Source organism: Hakea prostrata, chromosome 4 (genome assembly GCF_041222555.1).
Source record: "Hakea prostrata isolate BN-2017 chromosome 4, UWA_Hpros_2, whole genome shotgun sequence".
NCBI lineage: Eukaryota > Viridiplantae > Streptophyta > Magnoliopsida > Proteales > Proteaceae > Hakea > Hakea prostrata.
In genome coordinates this window covers 56,593,907-56,613,284 of record NC_142603.1, presented here as the reverse complement: position 1 = coordinate 56,613,284, position 19,378 = coordinate 56,593,907, and the positions used below count along the sequence as shown (strand labels likewise).

Sequence of the window (19,378 nt, the reverse complement as noted above, 5' to 3'; positions counted from 1 at the left end):
AACAGCTGAAGGGTTGGGAAAAATAAATGTTACTAAGAAGGGTAGAAAAGTAAGTTTTCCATTTACGCCAAGCTTGTCCAGGCGGATGACTGTATTGCTCGGCGAGTTAACAAGGAGATGTGAAGAAGAGAAGAAAGGGAATCTGTCCTGGTCTGTATATATAGAGAAGGAAAGTTCCGCATCTGGGGTTCCTGTGCTCCGTCGGATCTGGCTTCAACTACAACTCTCAGCTAACGCTGGGTACCTTCCTCCGGTTGTTTTTAGGGTTTCGGCGTTTCGTCTTGGGGAGCTTGTTAGTGGTCAGTAAGGCTTTGTACAAATTCAGAGAAAAAGCGGGAGATTTCCGCTATTAAAATGGTGATTTCTCAATCCTTCCCTTGAAATTATTCTCTCTTTCTTTCTATCTCGCTCTTTGTGTCCTGATCTGCAGAACTATGGCTTGATTCTCTGCAGATTGTACCCTTAATTTGTTGTTTGTTATTGGAAACTGTGATCCCTATCCATTTGATGTTGCTTCTCGTCTCTCTGATGATAAATTGCGTTTGATTTATCTCATGTTCTTATTTTCTCTTCATTAGTCTACTTTCACACCACTTTGTTGTTTTCACATCTTGTATTGTATACTCTGTCACTGATGCTAGATGCCAATGCGTTGATGAGTTTGTGATCCCTGCTATATGCTTTCGCGAAGGTTCCTACTTGGAGGTATGTATGTTGACGAGAAGTATTGGACACAAGGGTCAAACAGCTCAGATCCTTGTCTTCAACAATCTATGGTTTTTTCCCCTTGGAGCCTGGAAGCAGGTCCTACAAATATATTAATCATTAGAGAAGAAAGATAAAAGTGAAGAGCAACAGAAGAGGGTTGGGGATAAGCTTATCCCTAGCCTCAACAGCAAACAATACTGAGTTCAAGAAGGGAAAACAAACCATAAAAAGAAACAGTGTCCAAAGATATGATCGCCCGAGTATAAGAGTTGGACTAAGAATTGAAATTGTCTTGATACACAGACAACATTAAACGCCATGATTACAAAAGATGAGTACATTACCGGTGATTATATATGTCTATGTTAGGTTGAAATTCCCTTTCCTGTGAGGGTATTTCTGTGCATCCATGAACCTTTTCTTTTTAAACTTAATATTTCAGACCAGTGAAATTAACTCTATAGTTTGTAGTGCATACAGTATCAATGTTGAAGTTTTACATGAAGATGAGAGAAGGTTCTTTTAACTCTTTGAGTTTGTGATCTTTTTCAATGAACAAGCATACACAACAACAACAAAACATAGTCTTTTCCAGTCAGCTAAGAGGATTGAACAGTGTAGGGAAAAGTGAGGTTCTTAAACAGACATATCCTGGATAGAATTCTGGTTGCTACTATTTAACGAAATGAGAACCTTGCATAAGTATTGCAAGGTCTATGATGTGGCTCTGAGAAAGCCAACATTGTTTTTAATTGATCTTTGGATGGTGCCAGGAATGTAAAGGACTATGATTAGGGTGCTGATAGATGCAATGAGTAACAAGGCAACTTGTATGCCACCAATTTAGCATTATTAATCTGTTCTTTTCAGGTTTTTTTGTTTGTTTATTTGTTGGGTTTAAGCTAGAAGTTTTTGCTAGAGGTAATGTAGCTTTTATATCCTAACTTCTGTGGAGAGCAGAGGTGCCATAGAGACCATCCAGGAAATGGGGTTAAGTTCTCTTGGAGGCTACCTTAGCCAATAATGTATTATCTTTGAATTCCATTGGGATTTGGAAATTATTGAGAAACTCTTGTTTGAATACAACATTTTTCTGCTTCATAGGAAGTTTAGCCATGTCAAACTAGCTAAGAAAACCAAGACCTGCACCTTCTAGGAATTTCCAAAAGCCCATTATAATCCTATCTTGTCTCAATTGAAACTATTATATAAGCGTTGTGCAATGTTTGCAAATCTTCTAGTCTAAATACCTTGCTGAATCACTTGAAGAGCAAAATAATTGGCTAACATGAAGCCACATTTACATGCATTGATAGGTGCTTTTCAGACATGAGTCACATGTATGCATACCATGATCCGAATTGATAGATTCATTGGAAAAAACTATTGGGTAAGCTGGTATGGTAAATAATGTGAACTGTCTTTAAGCCCATTGTAAAAAATTCAAATATCAGAAAGAACTTGAAAATAGTTTCTTTTCTAATTAAAAATAATAGGAAAAAAAATGGTTCGGCTTATTGAATAACTCTTCAGAGGTTAGAGCAGCTTATTTACCATTTATTTGTAATATTTTATCCTAAGAAGGTTCACCGTCTGAACAATAATCTCTACAAAATCACCATGTAATTTTTGGATGGATAAGAAGATTTTAAGTGGGCCCATTAGAAGGGCTTCCTCTGGTGCCCTTATATTGTTATGCCATGTAGACAGATGATGTGACAATGTTGACCCTTGGAGTTCTATGGGACTGTGGTTTGACTGTCCATGATGTACTGGGAAGAATGTTGGGCAGTTTGGGAGTTGCCGCAGTCAATGAGAAGCTCCTCGAGAGTCTTTAAAGTGGCATGGTTTATATTCAATGGAGGCCTAGAGATACCCTAGTAAGGAGTGATATGATTTCAATTGAATAAGCTAAAAGAAGTAGGGGCAGACCTAGACTGCGTCTCTTTCTGAGTATGACCTTGGACAGAGCATATTGAAGGACAAGAGTCCATGTTGCCGAGCGCAGATCCCTTTTAGCTTTAGACTTTCCCGACATGATGGCATGTGCCTTTCCTCTTGTTGTCTTTCATCTTCTTTTTGTTTTTTGTTGGAACTATGTCCTCCCTATTTTGCTTTGTTTGTATCCTTGTAGCCAACCCCAGTAAGTTGGGAGAAGGCTGCATTTGTTGTTTTTGTATTGGCAATTTGGCATTCTTCTCCATATATGTCAATGCATGCCTTTGCCCCCCCCCCCCCCCCTTTTTTTCTTCTTTCTCTTCACTCTATTTGTACGTTCTTGCTTTCCCCCCTTCTTGGGGTTTTGGTAATGATATTTTGTTCATCACAAACAAAATGCATGCCTTTGGTATCTCGATCTGCTATTGTGCAGTCTCCTGTGGATAAAGTTTTTTTAAGTTTTATTTTTTTTACTTGGTCAACTTCATGAGTCTTAAGTTGGCCTCGTGAGTCAGAGGGCCTTGGGGTTTACCTGCCCATGAAAAATTGGCCCCAACTGACCTGCTACACGTCAGATATTTGGGCCCTGCAGGATACATCTGGTAGGTGGGTTTTCCAGGAACCAGTAACTCTTTTTGGAAAAAATTAGCCCAACAAATAAGACTAGTGTCTTTTGATTGGGTGTGTTTTAGAGACATACTTTTCCTAGCTTTTGCTGCCAGGTGGTTTATAATATTTCTTTGTTTGTACCAGATTCACTATGTTCTTCTTTTCAGTCGACAAGGAAAAGTGAGGTTGACAAAATGGTATTCTCCTTATACCCAGAAGGAAAGATCTAAGGTAAAATTTCCTTAGTCCTTATATTATTAATAGATGCTATTAAATTTAGTCATCCTTGATGTCTGACATCATTACTCTTTAGGATTTCAAAATTTCAAGTCACCATGATTTTTTGGGTACAGCTTTGCGTTTCTTATACCAATATATATATATACCTTTTTTTTTCCCTTTTCTTTTTGGTGGTTAGCCACACCAAATAATGTTTGATTAGTGGAAAAACAGAAAGTTCTAAATATTCATCCAGAAAAAGAAAAAAAAAGTTTGAATGGATTACAATGTCAGGATTTATCACTGCAAATCTTATACAGCTACACATGAAATAACAAACAGGTACACATTGGATATATTACCATCAGAGTGTAATTCTGATAGCTGATGTCATGAAATTCTTTTGTTGAGTATGTCTAATAGCCTACTCCACTGGCTTCATCCCCAAAAGATAATTGTTGGGGTAAGTATCACTTACCTCTCCTCTTAGTTGACCAAGTAGCACTTGGACCCCCTTTTAAGTGGATAATATCACTTACCTCCCCTCTTACTGACTAATGTATCAAATGCATCCCCTCTATTGTCTTTTGCAGTTAAATTTAACTAATACTATTAAATATTTTCTAAAACCCCAAAATACCCTTTGTTGAAAACATGTTTTAGTTTAAATCCTAAATTACCCTAAACTAAATTCAAATCACCTCATTAATTTTATTGTTAAAACTTTGAAATACCCCTGTATTATTTTAAAATTAAACATCTTTCTCCCCCAAAACTCCAAAAAAAAAAGGGGGGGGGGGGGGAGAGAGAGAGAGAGAGAGAGAGAGAGAACTTCTTATCTTCTTCATCCTTCTTTCTTCCTCAACCTTATGTCTGCAACTATGTTGAAGGAAGATCAAAGGAAGGGCAGAGGCATGAGATGATGAAATGAAACACTTACAATGAAAAGTGCATTGACGAAATTACTGTAGATTGTGTCAAGAGGACGAGCATTGTAATCTGCCGGTGTACAAATTGCCGCTAGATTAATTGTCTACAGAGCAAGACATCACATTAGCTACAAGAAATTCAGAACAAGTATAGGCAGATAAGATCTGTTCTACAACCAAACAGATTTCAACAAGTAAAATGAGGAAGAAATGAAGATTGTGCAAGATAGAGAACCCACAAAAAAAATAAAAAAAGGCGTGGACGAACAGACCAGATCTGCCTTCCTGATGAGTCCTTCAAGCCTAGAATCATGCTTGATGTTGATTCGGTGGAACTGGATCTGATCTGCCCTAAGGTAAAGTTGCTGGCTTTAACAAATGTTTAATTTTGTCATTGTAAACATCAACAGCTAAGACCTTGTGAGGAGTCTCCACCATTAATTTCTCGCACAGGTGAGAACCGACGAAACCTCGTACACCAATCATACAAATGGTTATTGGCTTAATTAGATTTCCATCCAGGTCTAGTCTTGCCATTGCAGCCCTTCTAAGATCTCTGTAACGCTTACGCTCTTCTGCTGTCTGGAAAAAATGAAAAACATGGATTGGCGAAGTGGAAGAGGAAGACAAGAAAAAGAGAGAAAGGGAAAGGTAATGCTCTTATGAGGAAGAAAGACATATAAGCTTCCTTCAAAATAGTTGCAGACATAGGGGTTGAGGAAGAACGAAGGTTGAAGAAGATGAGGAGTCATTTCTCTCTCTCTCTCTCTCTCTCTCTCTCTCTCTCTCTCCCTCTTTTCTTTCATGTAAGATGTTTAAATTAAATAATACAGGTGTATTTGGGGTTTTAAAAATAAAATTAATTGGAGGTGATCTAGGTTTAATTGAGGGTAATTTAAGGTTTAAACTAAAACATGTGTTCAGCCAATGGTACTTTGGGGTTTCTGACATGATAAAAATTGAATTTAGCTTAAAAAGTTAGCAAAGGGGAGGTGTTTGATATATTGTCAGGTAAGAGGGGAGGTAAAGTGATATTATCCAACTAAGAGGGGGTCCAAGTGCTATTTGGTCGACTAAGATGGGAGATAAGTGATATTTTCCCTAATTGTTAATACTCAGGAATTTTGTTCATATTATTTTATATTTTTATCCACAGGTAACATGTTGGAGTGCCTTCTTGTTAGTATTATTTGTGATGGACAAAACTTTTCCTAGTGTAGGACATTGCTGGTTGTAAGTTGTAACTCGTAGTAACAAATATAAAATAAAGGCCTACAACAGCTGTCTGTAAGGTCTCACATCCATGATGACTTGCCAGATCAGAATGGTTCCATGTGATAGAGGAGGGCTACAAGACAAGAAGAAGGTTGCCTGAATACTGGATTCAAAGGGACAGAATTACATTAATTTGGCTAAATTCTGTTACTGTGAGTTGGCAATTTGCATTTGGTGAGTTTACTAAACATTAAGTTCATCTTTATGTGGTGGTTGTCCTATGCTGGAATTTGACCAGTTAAACAGATGTGTGATGCTCTATCCATAGAAAAAAATTCGTGGGAAACTCAAGCTTTGATTAGGTGAAAATGGGAAACCTAGGTGGGAAATTGGAAAATTTCGAGGAAACTTACGACTTTTTTGTGCAAGTTTCGACAGCTTTTAGGGAGTATTTTAGGGTGGGACTCTGCATTTAAGCTAATTAGAGTACAAAGAACACATTGGCTGTATTTGCAAGAAAAATCAATGTAGATATATCATTTAATGTACATAACATCAATGTAGAGTTGTTCGAGAAGTACACTATAAACTTAACTACTTAAGTACATAACATTCAATATACAATTTCTAACTTCAAAACATCAAATACAAAGTAACTGACAATAAAAGGAAAATACAACTCAATGCCAAGAGGAGTGTCTCGGTGGATCCATCCTATGAGCTGAGTAGTTCTATGCCTGTAACGTCCTCTCCTCCAACTAACGAACATAGACGTCCCATGAAATTTTATGCCTATGGTTGTTAAGGTAATCGACAACTGTAACTTTATAGGTCTGGTCATCAACATGCCTAAAATAACCAAGTCTGAGGGAATATGCAATTTGGATAGGGAAGTCCTGATGGAGGGAGTATTTGTCATGGTATTTGGGGAAACATGAAAGAACCAAAAAAATTGAAAATATGGGAAAGCTATGAAACTTGCAAAAAAAAGTCTTAGGTTTTCACGAAATTTGGGAATTTTTTTTCTCATAAACCAGCTGGTCCAGCTGGTTGAACCAGGTTTCAAGGTTTCGACAAGTTTAAACCAAATTTTGACGGTTTTGATCGAAACTTGGGATTTTTTTTCAGTCCCTAAGTTTTTCATTTCAAGGTTCCTAAAATGGGAAAATTCGGTCAAAATTGTGCAAGTTTCAACCAAATTTTGTTCTATGGCTCTATCACATAGACACCCTCACACAACCTCCTCCTTTGGGATGTGATTCTCACTCTGCCAAATTTGCCATGTTGGGAAAAACATGATCTTGAATGGTATCTAGTGTAATGACAAGGTCACTGTTCACATAATAACCCATAAAGTATTTCATTTCATAATTTCGCTTGGAATACTCCACTAGCTCATTTTTGTCACTTACATTATGTGTTGGGCCAGATCAATCATCAATAGACATAAAAACCCAAGAAAAAGATTATTTTTTTATTCGGTTTCAACTTTAGTGCTTTTGAAGCTCTTAAAAGTATTTTGAACCAATATTTTTTATTTATTTTTCTTATACTATTGCCCTTTTTAGTTCTGTTAGATAAGCTAGAATGAAATGATATAGAGTTCCTTTAATCTACATTTAATTGTTGGGACAGCTGACATCGCTCTTTATGTCAAACATTGATTGTAGACAATTATCAAATGTTTCTTTGCTAACATTTTCACTGCTATATAGTCCTTACTGGGGAAAGCTACATCTCAAATGTGCAGTGGAGCTATCTACTATGACGCTAGTTCCTCAAGCGAATCAATTGTTTTTTCATCTTTCATTTCTTGATGCAAGCCCATCAACTCAGCCATTACTATTGACTTAGAATAGTCTGATGTCTTGATCAATTTATTATTTTATTGCTTGTGGTTTTTCAAGTGATTATCTACGCTGCTTGGATTGTCTCATTCTCTTTCTATCATTTGTTAAATATATTACATGTGCTAGTTGCTTTGACTGGGACTTTGGATGACTGCAGTGCTAGGTCTGCTTATTATCTTTGAAGATGTTTTATTTTGCACTGAATTTTGGCTTTCTTGTTCTTATCTACATTGTAAGATAGATGTTTTCCTTTTTTTTGGGTAATCTTGTAATTTTGTTAGAAAAATATATAGTACATACTTAGCATTGTTAAATGTTTTTCATCCTTATGCAAAGGTGCTCCGAGAGCTCAGTGGAGAGATTCTCACACGAGGCCCTAAGCTTTGTAACTTCGTTGAGTGGAGAGGATACAAAGTTGTATATAAAAGGTAGCACATGATCAACACCATTAGATCCTGTTTTCTTAATTTTGGCTGTATCCTGCTATTATATTGGGAATTCATTTTTGAAGGGAACATTTCTGGACCACTTTTACAGACAAACAATTGATACAGTTCTACACATTGTACACAGATATGCCAGCCTCTATTTCTGCATGTGTATTGACCAGGAAGATAATGAACTAGAGATACTAGAGATAATTCACCACTATGTTGAGATACTGGACCGCTATTTTGGCAGTGTGAGTGAACCTAGTGATAACCTGTGAGGTTTAATTATGTGATGTATTAAATTTTTTTTATTTAGTTACAATGAATTGTGATTATTGAATTCTTTTTCTGTTATTTCCATTTTGAACCCTCCTTAGGTCTGTGAGTTGGACTTGATCTTCAATTTCCACAAGGTATGTTCCTTGGTCCTTTTTATTTTTGGTTGTACAAGGACATCTAGTTCTTTCCTCATTGATGCATATAATGTTTTAGTGAACCTTGCTGTAATTTCGATTCCTGTTTGCCTCTCTACTTATAATCATTCTTCTGCAAGACATTAAGCTTTGACTTGAGAAATAACAAGTACGACTACTATTCTAATAGTTGGCCTCTCTCACCGCTCTTCCACCCCCTCATCAAAAATAAAAATAACAAAAATCTTCCCCATGCAAATTTAGCTTATAGGAGCCGTCCAGAAACCTAGTTAGTACAACCTTTCCCCACCCAATAACAAACCCCTAACCCCCCCCCCCCCCCCCAAAAAAAAAAAAAAAAAAAAAAGAAGAAGAAGAACAAGGGGAAGGAAAAGCCATTTTTTGGTACAAAAGGGGCAGAAGAAAAAAGAAGTTATGTATCCCGCTAGGTAACCTGTGTGGTGGTTTCTAGGTCAATTGGTACAATAACGCAGTCAAGGGTACTTCTCCTAATTTTTTTTATGTAAACTGTACAGGCCTACTATATACTGGATGAGATTTTAATTGCCGGTGAACTTCAGGAGTCAAGCAAGAAAACAGTTGCACGTCTTATAGCTGCACAGGTATTTTTCATCAGTGGAAACCTCTTCCTTTCACAAGATTTGCATGTTTGTTGAGGTACACCTGTTTTGGTTCCAGGATTCTTTAGTGGAGACAGCCAAAGAACAGGCCAACTCAATAAGCAATATGATTGCTCAAGCAACCAAATAAGGACCCAGTACTTGGTTTATTGCTTGATCATTGAAATGCAGTTTTTTTCCTGTTAAGTAAGTGATGTTTTTATGTTGCATATGTTCTATCATTCTTCTGTAGTTCCATTGTAAGAAGGCTCATTGGAGCTGCACTATTTACTGTGAAGATTTCTAGATTTCAGACATGATTGTAAATTTTGTTTCTTTATTAGTTTGTGTGTTTTGTTGTGGGCATGGGGGTGTGGAGGTGATTGTAAGTTGTAACAATGTTTGATTGACAAGGTACTTCCCTAATTTCTCTAGTACAGGAATGTAAGTAGTTTTCAGCCAATTAGGGGATGGTCTTCATAAAAGACCTGTTCTCTTTAGGAAATCTTGTTATTCCTTTCTTCATAAGACAAGCCAGTGTTTTGGTTCCACTTGTTTTGCTGGATACTATTGACTGTGATATATGATTATGTATGCAAGATTCGTGTCCCATCGGTTTTTTCCTTCCTGGGTTCCCGAACGGAGAAAAACCAACCATCTGCTTGCTAATGATTTTATCTTTTAGTTTTATATTATTTGATACAGGGGAAATCATAGAATTTTTTTTTTTTTTTGGTAAGGGGAAATCATAGAAATTAGGACTTACAAAGTTGGCTACTAGATTCTTAGAGGGAGACACTTATTTTTGACTGGTCGTCTGAAAAAAAAAATAACAACTTGCAGCAACTGAAATTTGATTAAGAATGCAGATAAGGACAATTAAAGCAGAGGAGGGCAATCAGTCCCAAGTAATGAACACGATTAAACAAAAATAAAATAGGGAAACAAGGGGATAGGAATCATGGCATTGTGACCCTAAATTTGAATGCGAAATTATCAAGAATCCTAAATTGCTGTACTAGGCAAAATAAAAATTTTAACTGAAAATGCAGCAAGAACAATGCAAAGAAGCCTGACTCATTTATCTTCACAAGCCTATTGCACTAATAAAAGACAAGAATATAGGATAGGAAATAAGTTGCCTGCTGGTTTTGATGAAGGCTGTGAGCAATGGCTGAAAAACAAATAGACAAAGAAAGCATGCACTAGTAAGGTCTACCGGACAGAATAGAAAGAAAGAAAAAAGAAATGATGATCCCAAAGAAGAAAGAAGAAAGAAGAAGAAGAAAGAGGAAAGAGGGCATTAGAGGTGCTGGATGTTAGGAGAAGGTTTTCCTCCTTTTTCGAGAAAAGTGACAAAAGAAAAGAGAGAAAATGCAGTGAGAAGGTTGAGGGGTGGGGACTTGTTTCATGCATAGAAGGGTAAAGGAGATTTATTGTGAGGAAAACAAGAGAAGAAGATGCCATGAGAGAAAAAAGTGGGAAGCTTTTCCATTCAATACTTTATCTATCTAATTAATCCATCGATTCTCAATACAATGCTTTAAATAGAAAATTTTATTCTATCCCAAGTTCCCCACCCCAGGGAGGAAAATTCGACCTTGCAAAAGGCAGAAATTTTAATGTTTTAGTCAAAATTGGACTTTTTTTTTTTGGAATTGGAACTTCAATTTCGGGCTTCATATAGACTCAAAATTATTTGGATTCTTGCATACTACATATTTCAAGAATAATAAACACTATAGAACTACTAGTTTATCAAAAAAAAAAAAAATCATTGAAAATGTAATATCTAAGTATATATAACATATGAGAAGAAGCGAGAATGTTATCAATTACAAGTCTTCTCTATTCCATGTCTCCCTCTTCCGTTTGCACCTCATACAAATGACAATACAAGTCCCATGATGTTTGCCCCATATAGTTGTTGACGTAGTCGGCAATTGCAGCTCTATACGTTGTCTCATCTACATGCTTAAGATTTCCTGATGGTGGGAAGTTCTGAATCTCTGGATAAGGAATTGGCTCAATTGCATATGGAAAGGCTGGTGGTGGCTGGGATATAGAGTAGAAGATTTGCTCAACAAATGAAAGAGCACCTTGGTTGTCAGCATAAGCTCCATACTGATAATAAGGTTCTAGTGGTTGACTCCAATAAGTGACAGTGGGAGGGACACCATAAGCTCCATAACCGTAAGGCTCCACTAGTGGTTGACCCTGAGTCTGATAGCCAGGAGGGACACTATATGGTCCATAACCATAAGCTCCATAAGTCGACCCAATAGAACCAATACTCTCCACAGTAGTATCATATGAGGACTTTACAGGCCTATGCCATCCAGATCCTCTAGAGGTGGAGTCTCTGGAATCATCTATGCTCATCGATCTCATAGATCCCACCAAGCTCTCGGCATCAGTCGGACGGTAGGAACCATATGATGGTGTGTCCTCTGTGCTATACTCGTGTTGTTGTGTTGTCTCCCCTTCCACTTCCTCGAATATGTAGAGGAAACATTTTGGCCTCGAGATTCAGCTCCAATATGGTCTGAATCCTGTGTCGTATGGGGGAACTAACTCTTGCCTATGAATCTCGGTGATCGTCCTCCTCCCAAACTCTCATGTACTGTTGGTGCTGGTGGTGGTTGTCTGTCCCTAGGATCAACTAAATCCTGATCACAAGGTCCCAACACCCTCCTCATCCCCTCCATCATCATCATCATCATCGTCGTCGTCATCATCATCATCGTCGTCATCATCGTCGGAGGCCTGAGTCATATCATCTTCAGTGTCGGACCAGATAATCAAATCCTCACTCTGGGTGGATGCACTAGGGTGTGGCACAAAGGGAAGGACGGGCGTTGCATGTGCACTCCCCTCCTGGGCCATAAAGTCCTCCACATCGACCCCCATCTCCATTGCAATCTTTTTACTGTGGCAACATCCCTCCTCATCCAACAATGGCTATCCGCTGTCCTTAATCCAATCAACTAATGGGTTATCATTATCATCCATCTCAAATATGTCGGTCAACTCGATATTTTTACTGTCTCTGTCCATCCCCTGTCTAGTATGATCCTCCCTCAGTCTCATATTATAGTGTATGTAGACAATGTCCTCTAGACCCTTCACACCCAATCAGTTGCTCCTTCTTGAGTGAATGAGGCTGAATGTGCTCCAATTTCACTCACAACCAGTGGCATAACATGTCTGGGAGAGCACTTTGCTTGCAATCGTACTCAAGTGGGGTGAGTCACGTCCAAATTGCAACCACCATTCAATTACAACAAACATAGGCTCCAAGTCATTTCTATACTTAAATAACTAAGTTAAAGATAGAATATAATAGTTAAATATATAATGGATGAACTTACCCCCAGGGGTGGATTACTGTCCCGATACAGCCATGGAACGACAGAAGCTCCCAGTGGCATCCCTAAAAAAAAACACACACACACACACGCTAGTTACTAGGTTAATAAGTTAGTATAAAACTATGAATTGTGAGTATCAAATTACTATCTCACCTCCATAAGGATGATTGCTTGTTTAGATGGATCCAGTTCCAACTTCTCTGCTACAGTTTCAATGGCATCCATCAAATCTTGCATTATCCCAAGATTGTCCTTGTAATGGTACTTGAGATTTAAATAGTATGTTGTGTAAGAAAAAGTAAATCATAAAAGGGAATAGTTAATACTTAATAGTGTGATAACATAATAAAAATTAAATTGAATATTAGACTTAATAACTCACCAACCTTATGCTTATTGCCGTGTGGGTAGATCTGAGCAACTTGCTGCTTCATCCTTTCTACTGCAGCCCATATGTGTGGTAGAGTAGGTCTTCTCTATTGATCTATCATCCTCAACACATAAACCACAGGCTCAAGTATCTTCACCACTATCCTCACATTATGCCAGAAAGTCTCATCAGGTATGGTCAACTGTGCTCTCCTTCTTCCTGCGGATGAAGAACCCGCCTAGGTAAACCACTACTCTAATGCAAACATGCTCCTAATGCCAATATTGCTACTCTCAAAGCTCTGCAAAAATGCTATCCAATTGGTAGCAAATCTGGTTATGCCTGGCCTCACTAAGTCACCCTGACACTTGTCCCTCATCATCCTTAATGCATATGTGTGGTTATAGATGAATGTGCTAACTTGTCAGGCTTGCTCCACGGTTTCTCCACAAGCTTGACCTTTCCGATGTCTTTCAGCATTTAGTCAATGTAGTGAACAGCACATGGAGTCCAAAAGAGCCTATATTTGTCCATCCATCAAGCCTTTAATATAAAGTTATAAAGTGTACATGTAATGTAAATATATGTATTTAAAAATAAAAATTAGTACTATATATTTTGATACCTAGAGTTCCCTTGCATCTTCAACTCAATTTTCTTGTAGTTAGAGCCATTATCAGTCACCATTTGGATCACAGTCTCCACTCCAACCTCCTTCATCATTTGTTTTAATAATTTATAAATGTATTGCATCCTTCTTATCACCGGATGCATCTACTGACTTGAGGAACATTGTTCTCCCATCACATTCAACATGAAATTGATGGTGGACTGTCTAGTGGGACCAGTCCAACCATCAGCCATCACAATCACTCCATACATGGGCTTTAATCCATTAATATACTCATTTAACTCCTTATGCTTAGGCAAATAGACATTATATATCTCATATAGAGTGGGTCCCTATACACCACTCCTAGCCCTGCCTATCTCCTCAATCAAATCCCTATAGTAAGGCCCTTGGGCTGTATGTACTGAAATACTATGCTAATAAGCCCATTTGGAGAAAGTCATCCCCATTTTTTCCTTCACACTCCCCCATAGGTGCTTTAACTTTCTCTACTTTTGCTTAGGCCTCCTAAATAGGGCCAAATTATTGTGAAGAATCTCCAGATGCGGATCTATAGGATGTGCTGATAAAGCTCAACCTCTTGTTGGGACTCATGGGATAGGAACCTCCTGCCTCACACTCTGACTCCTCCTCATAGGGACTTGGAGCTACCTGTGCCTCCCATACCTGCTAGCTCTCTAGAGGATTCACAACCCAGAGACGTTTATTGCTTTTTCATATCATCAACCCTTTTTTGCTCCCTTCTCATCATCATCGCCCTCCTGATCTGTTCAGTCTCTAGGTCAGGGTCACATCCATACTCTCCTGGCTCATCTAGACCATAATCCTCAGGCTTTGGGAGGTCATCTAGGCATGCATCTTCGAACTCCTCCCCCTGTATTCTCTTCTCTTTCATCTTTTGCTTTCCCCCACTAATGTATGAGGCCATTGCCTTCTTGCCCTTTGAGGGTTCCTTTTGACACCCGACTACATCACTGTTTCACCAGCTGAATGCACCTTCAGTCTAGTGGCCCCACCTCCTCCTATTTGTTTCTTGCAATAATCACACTCGCTCTTCCTCCTATCAGCTGTTAGTGGTCTCTTGTGTTGTCAAACTATTTCTGACATCTTTGAAAGAAAGTGCCTGATACAAGAAATACTAAGTATCTTGAAAAGTTCCACAATATGCTCCAAAAATTACATATATGCTTCTAATAATAACCTCCTATTTTTAAATATAAAAAAATATTTTTTTAATATATAAATAATTTAAAAATATATAAAATACTCACTAACTATCTTAAAAAGCTCCATAACGTGCTCCAAAAATTGCATACATGATTCCAATAATACTCTCCTATTTTTAAATCTAAAACATAAATTAATTAGTTTTTTAATTATTTAAATATAATAAATATATATAGTTAGCAGGAAAAAAAATTCAACACCATCACAACAATATGGTGTTTCACTTCTCACATACATTAATTTGAAGCTCATACATCTACTGTACATGTATATTTTTAGCAATATACATAATTTACAAAATATTTTTTAATAATAAAAATTTTAAAAAAAATAGTAGGAAGAATAAAAAATTAAGTTTGACATTACAAATTCATAGATCAACACTCTAAAGTAAACATACTTAAATTTGTAAGCAATCCAAGAAGATTTAAGGCACAAACAAAACAAAAATCAAGAAATGAGAAAGTTGGTTAATCACCTTGCAAGATTTTAGAAAATCCACAAATGGAGGAGAAAATGTAGTATTTGAATGAAATGGAGTTGTAAAAATTAGGTAAAAAGAGGGATGAAAGCAAGAGAAATTAAAAAAAAAAATTCAAAATATGGTCGATAATGATGATAGGTCAAAATATCGATCGATAATATGAATCTTATAACTTGAGTATGTGTTGTTTCGGGTCAATATAGTATCGACCGAAATATTGTGTCGTATTGACCGATATATTGGTCAATACGACACGATATGGTACATTTATATGCCTGTCTATTCATTTCGTTTCAATCTTGGATTTTGCAGACATTTCAATCGAAATTGTTCTTCCATGCCCCACCCTACAACTGGATTATCACAATTAACAGAAAATAGCTCTCTACTCAAATCTAACTTTTAGGGGCAAAATTGGAAACCCCAAATTAAAAAAAAATTAAAAAAAAAAAAAAAAAAAAAAAAAAAAAAAAAAAAAACTTTAACCATGGGTTAAATATATCCATGGATCAATCCAAATTCAAAATAACCCAAATTGGGCCAACAATAATTAAAGCTCAAAGCCGCAGACTCAAAACATAACAAAATAAAAATCAATTTTAGCAAACTAATACCCAATTCAGTAGGACTCAAGAAAAGAAAAATAACAAACTGCCTATAAGCAGTGCTCCTCATCGAATCATAGGACTCTAGCAATCCAATAGCCTAACTACTCGTCATCCATCTGCTTAAATGCTACCGTGGGATAATCTCTATGTAACATCACTAATAGACTCAGAGCTGTTGACTGATGTCATCATCAAGTCTCCCCAACTTCGAAGATTCACCTCCGAAGAATAAAGACCCTGGTAGTACTCAAGCATGTTTGAGTCAAGTCGGTGTAGCTCCTCTATGGTGATCCAAGTGCTATAGATCTCAGGGTGTCCATGCCAATTAACTGGGAATTCTCTGTAACCTCCCTCTCTTGTAGTTGTAACTCTCTCATCAAGGATCTCCTCAACTGCTTCAACTCTGTTGTAACACTTAGGCATAGGTGATACTAAAATGGAAGGAAGTGGAGGGGGTCTTACCAGCAGGTTCATCAAAACCAAAGGGAAGGGTGTCAGGGTCATCTGGACAAAAAGATGTAGTAGTAGGAGTGCCATGGAAGGGGACAAGGTCCTCCATGTTGAAAATATTATCGGTCCCCATATTAGTTGGCAGATCAAGAATATGAGCATTAGCTCCAATTCTCTTTAGATTCGTGAATGGTCCTGCACTACGAGCATGTAGCTTGCTCACTTTCCCTTTAGTGAAACATTGTGGTCTTAATCCCAACCATCACCAGATCTCCTTGAAACTCTTGTAGTTGTCGATGCACATCATCTTTGGACTAATATTGATAATTACTTATGGCTATCAGTTGTCTTATACTTGCATGTAAATCAGATAGTTCTGTGCAAAAGACTCGGTTGATGGGGAAGTCTTAGAGCTAGACACAGTTGGAATAAGGTCTATCGAGTCCTAGGGCGGTATCCTAAACAAACATGAAAAGGTGATAGACAAGTGGTTTGGTTCTTGGAACCATTATAGGCAAACTCAACTTGGGTAGGGACCCATCCCAATTGGTAAGGTACTCTCTTGTAAGGCAAGGCAACAACTTCCCTAGACTTCTATTAACAACCTCAGTCTAACCATCGGTCTGGGGGCGAAATTCATAAGAGAATAGAGTCTTGGTTCCCATTATCCTTTATAGAGTTCGCCAAAAGTGACTGGTGACTTAACATCTCTATCGGACACTATGGTATTAGGCAACCCATGGTACTTAACAACCTAGTGGAAGAAGAGTAGTAACGACTGATGCATCGTAGATCTTAGAACATGGAATGAAATGAGCTATCTTTGAGAAGCGGTCTACTACCACAAATACAAAATCATGTCCTCTCGAAGTCCTAGTAAGGCCAAGCACGAAGTCCATATTAAGGTCTTGCCACAACATGTGGCATAGGCAAGTGTACAACCCAGTGTTCCACCTCTGTTGCTTAGTGGTTTGACACGTCTTACACTAACTCACTACATTGGAAACATTTCTTTTGAGTCTTAGTCAGTAAGATCGGTCTTCTACTATGCAAATATCTCAAACAAAGTGACCAACAACTCTCCTAACATGCAATTCCCAGATCTAGGAAATCTTGAAGTGGGGTCATCAGAATGCAAAATCTTGAAAGCTTCTTTTAGGCGCTCAAGTATTTCAAGGCCTAGTGATTAGAGTATAACACGAATTCTTGCAATAAAAGATAATGGCGCCAATAGCGTGAGGCCTAGACAACCACGTAAAGCTCCTTGTCATAAGAGGAGTAGTGTTGCTTGCTTTATTGAGCTTTTCACTAAAGTATGCAACAAGATGTCCTTACTAAGGACACCACATATCCCAATGCTAGATGCATCACAATTGGTCCATCATCAACTTCTTGATCTCTTTTAAAACCCTTATCAACACTTTTAGTCCATTGAAACTCCTTTTTCATGCAATCCATGATAAGAGACATAATAGTACTAAATTGATAGATGAACCTATAGAAGGTGGCTAAGCCATGGAAGCTTCGTACCTTATGGATGTTAGTCGGTTCTGGCCATTCGACATTGACTCTCACTTTCTCAGAATCAACAAATGCTCCCTAGGTTTACATGATAAATCCTAAGAAAATGACTTGATCACTCATGAATGTGCACTTCTTGAGATTGGCGTACAACTTTTCTCGTTGAAGCACTTGGAAAATTTGACGCCAATGATCTAAGTGGGAAGACGGGATTTTATCGTAGATGAAGATGTCACCAAAGTAAACCACTAAAAATTTGCCATTGCATGGTTATAGTACTTGATTCATTACCCTCATAAATGTGCTAGGTGTGGCACATTGGTTAAGCCAAAAGGCATAACTAACCACTCATAGAAGTCATCCTTTGTTTAAAGGTCATCTTTCATTCATCCCAAAGTCTAACCCTAATCTGGTGGTACATGCTTTTAACATTAATCTTAAAAAAGATCGATGAACCAACCATCATATCTAGCATGTCATCAAGCCTATATGGGAAGCCTATACTTAATGGTGATCTTATTAATGGTTCGCTTGTCTACACACAGATGCCAAGTGTTATCCCTCTTGGGTGTGAGTAGGGCAAGTACTGCATTGGGGTTAAGACTCTCCCTAATGAATCCCTTTTGAAGCAATTCATCTACATGCTGCTTCAACTCAGCATGTCCTCTAGGATAATAAGTGGGTAAGTTTGGCAATGAGGAACCCATAAGTCAATTGATGTTGGACATCACGCTTAGGTGGTAATTCATCTGGTAGTTTATTAGGAAACAACTGCCTAAACTCCTCTAATAAGGGTTGCATGTTTCTTGGAACGCTAACAAATTAATCTGATGTGTGAACTGTATATGGGCTACTTTGTGAGGCAACTAGAGAATAAACAACTCTTGATTATTTCTACTCAACTTCAAATTGTTGTTGATTTAGTATGCCAAGTGTTTTAGAACGAGTTTGTTTGGTGGTACTATCCTTATACTCTACAACCTTAAGCTCTTTTGGGGCACTAGGGGTAATCGGATCTTTTCCCTTTATTCAAAGATATAAAGGTTAGTTCTCCCATAGGTGGTGGCATCCCTATCATATAACCATGGTCCATTAGAATGATGTGACCAACATCCATCTCTAAGAGATCACACCACATTCTATCATCAAAATCAACAAAACGTAGGGGAGCTAACCATCTAAGAGTAACAAAGATAGTAAAGTGATCTACCCAAACAACCTTTTACGGTTTGGGGTGAGACTCTAGTTTGAGTCACATTCTGGTAACAACACTTTAAGCTACTACATTCAGGCAGCTGTGTTGGTAATAAAAATATTGGTTTGTCGCCAATCATCAGTAACTTTGGGGTGCAAAACTCCAAGCCTAGATCCATCTACATAATCAAGCTCCTCATCAGATAAGTTCTCATAGTCTTGCCCTCCAACATAAAGATTTTTGTTAGGGCATTCCCCAGCAACATGTCCAAATCCTTAGCATTTGAAACACTGGAGCTAGCCAGCTTTCGTTGGGGGGGGGGGGAGTCCTCCAAAATGCCCTTACCCTTGTTGTCAATTGGATGTTGTCGATTAATAGGGGATCTTTGGAAACTGGTAGCGTTAGGGGTTGACCTTCGAAAACTAGATTCCCCAGGCTGAAAGCTACTTTTGAGGAAAAGTCTTCATAGACGTTTGAAGTTCTAGAGAATCCTAAAGGCTTGTGGGACATCTTGCACTAAGTGGGGTGCAAATCGTGACTGGATATCTAAGTTAAGTCCAAAAATAAACCTAGAAAATGTTTGCTCAAC

The 19,378-nt window shown here is 37.9% G+C and overlaps 1 protein-coding gene across 1 annotated transcript; it reads left to right on the top strand.

The window, feature by feature from the left end:
• The first annotated feature begins 61 nt into the window (after positions 1 to 61).
• Positions 62 to 10,329, top strand: LOC149019790 (AP-1 complex subunit sigma-1). Its single transcript, XM_089153780.1, has 7 exons — positions 62 to 357; positions 3,400 to 3,486; positions 7,805 to 7,896; positions 8,042 to 8,150; positions 8,277 to 8,312; positions 8,849 to 8,935; positions 9,012 to 10,329. The coding sequence occupies exons 1-7, from the start codon at positions 355 to 357 to the stop codon at positions 9,081 to 9,083; spliced, it is 486 nt and encodes a 161-aa protein (XP_089009906.1). The 5' UTR covers positions 62 to 354; the 3' UTR covers positions 9,084 to 10,329.
• The last annotated feature ends 9,049 nt before the right edge of the window (positions 10,330 to 19,378 follow it).

Excerpts from the sequence above, each read along its gene's own strand:
- LOC149019790 (XM_089153780.1), top strand. Across the intron at positions 8,313-8,848 it reads TGATCTTCAATTTCCACAAG|GCCTACTATATACTGGATGA; the intron begins GTATGTTCCTTG and ends TAAACTGTACAG. Across the intron at positions 8,936-9,011 it reads CACGTCTTATAGCTGCACAG|GATTCTTTAGTGGAGACAGC; the intron begins GTATTTTTCATC and ends TTTTGGTTCCAG.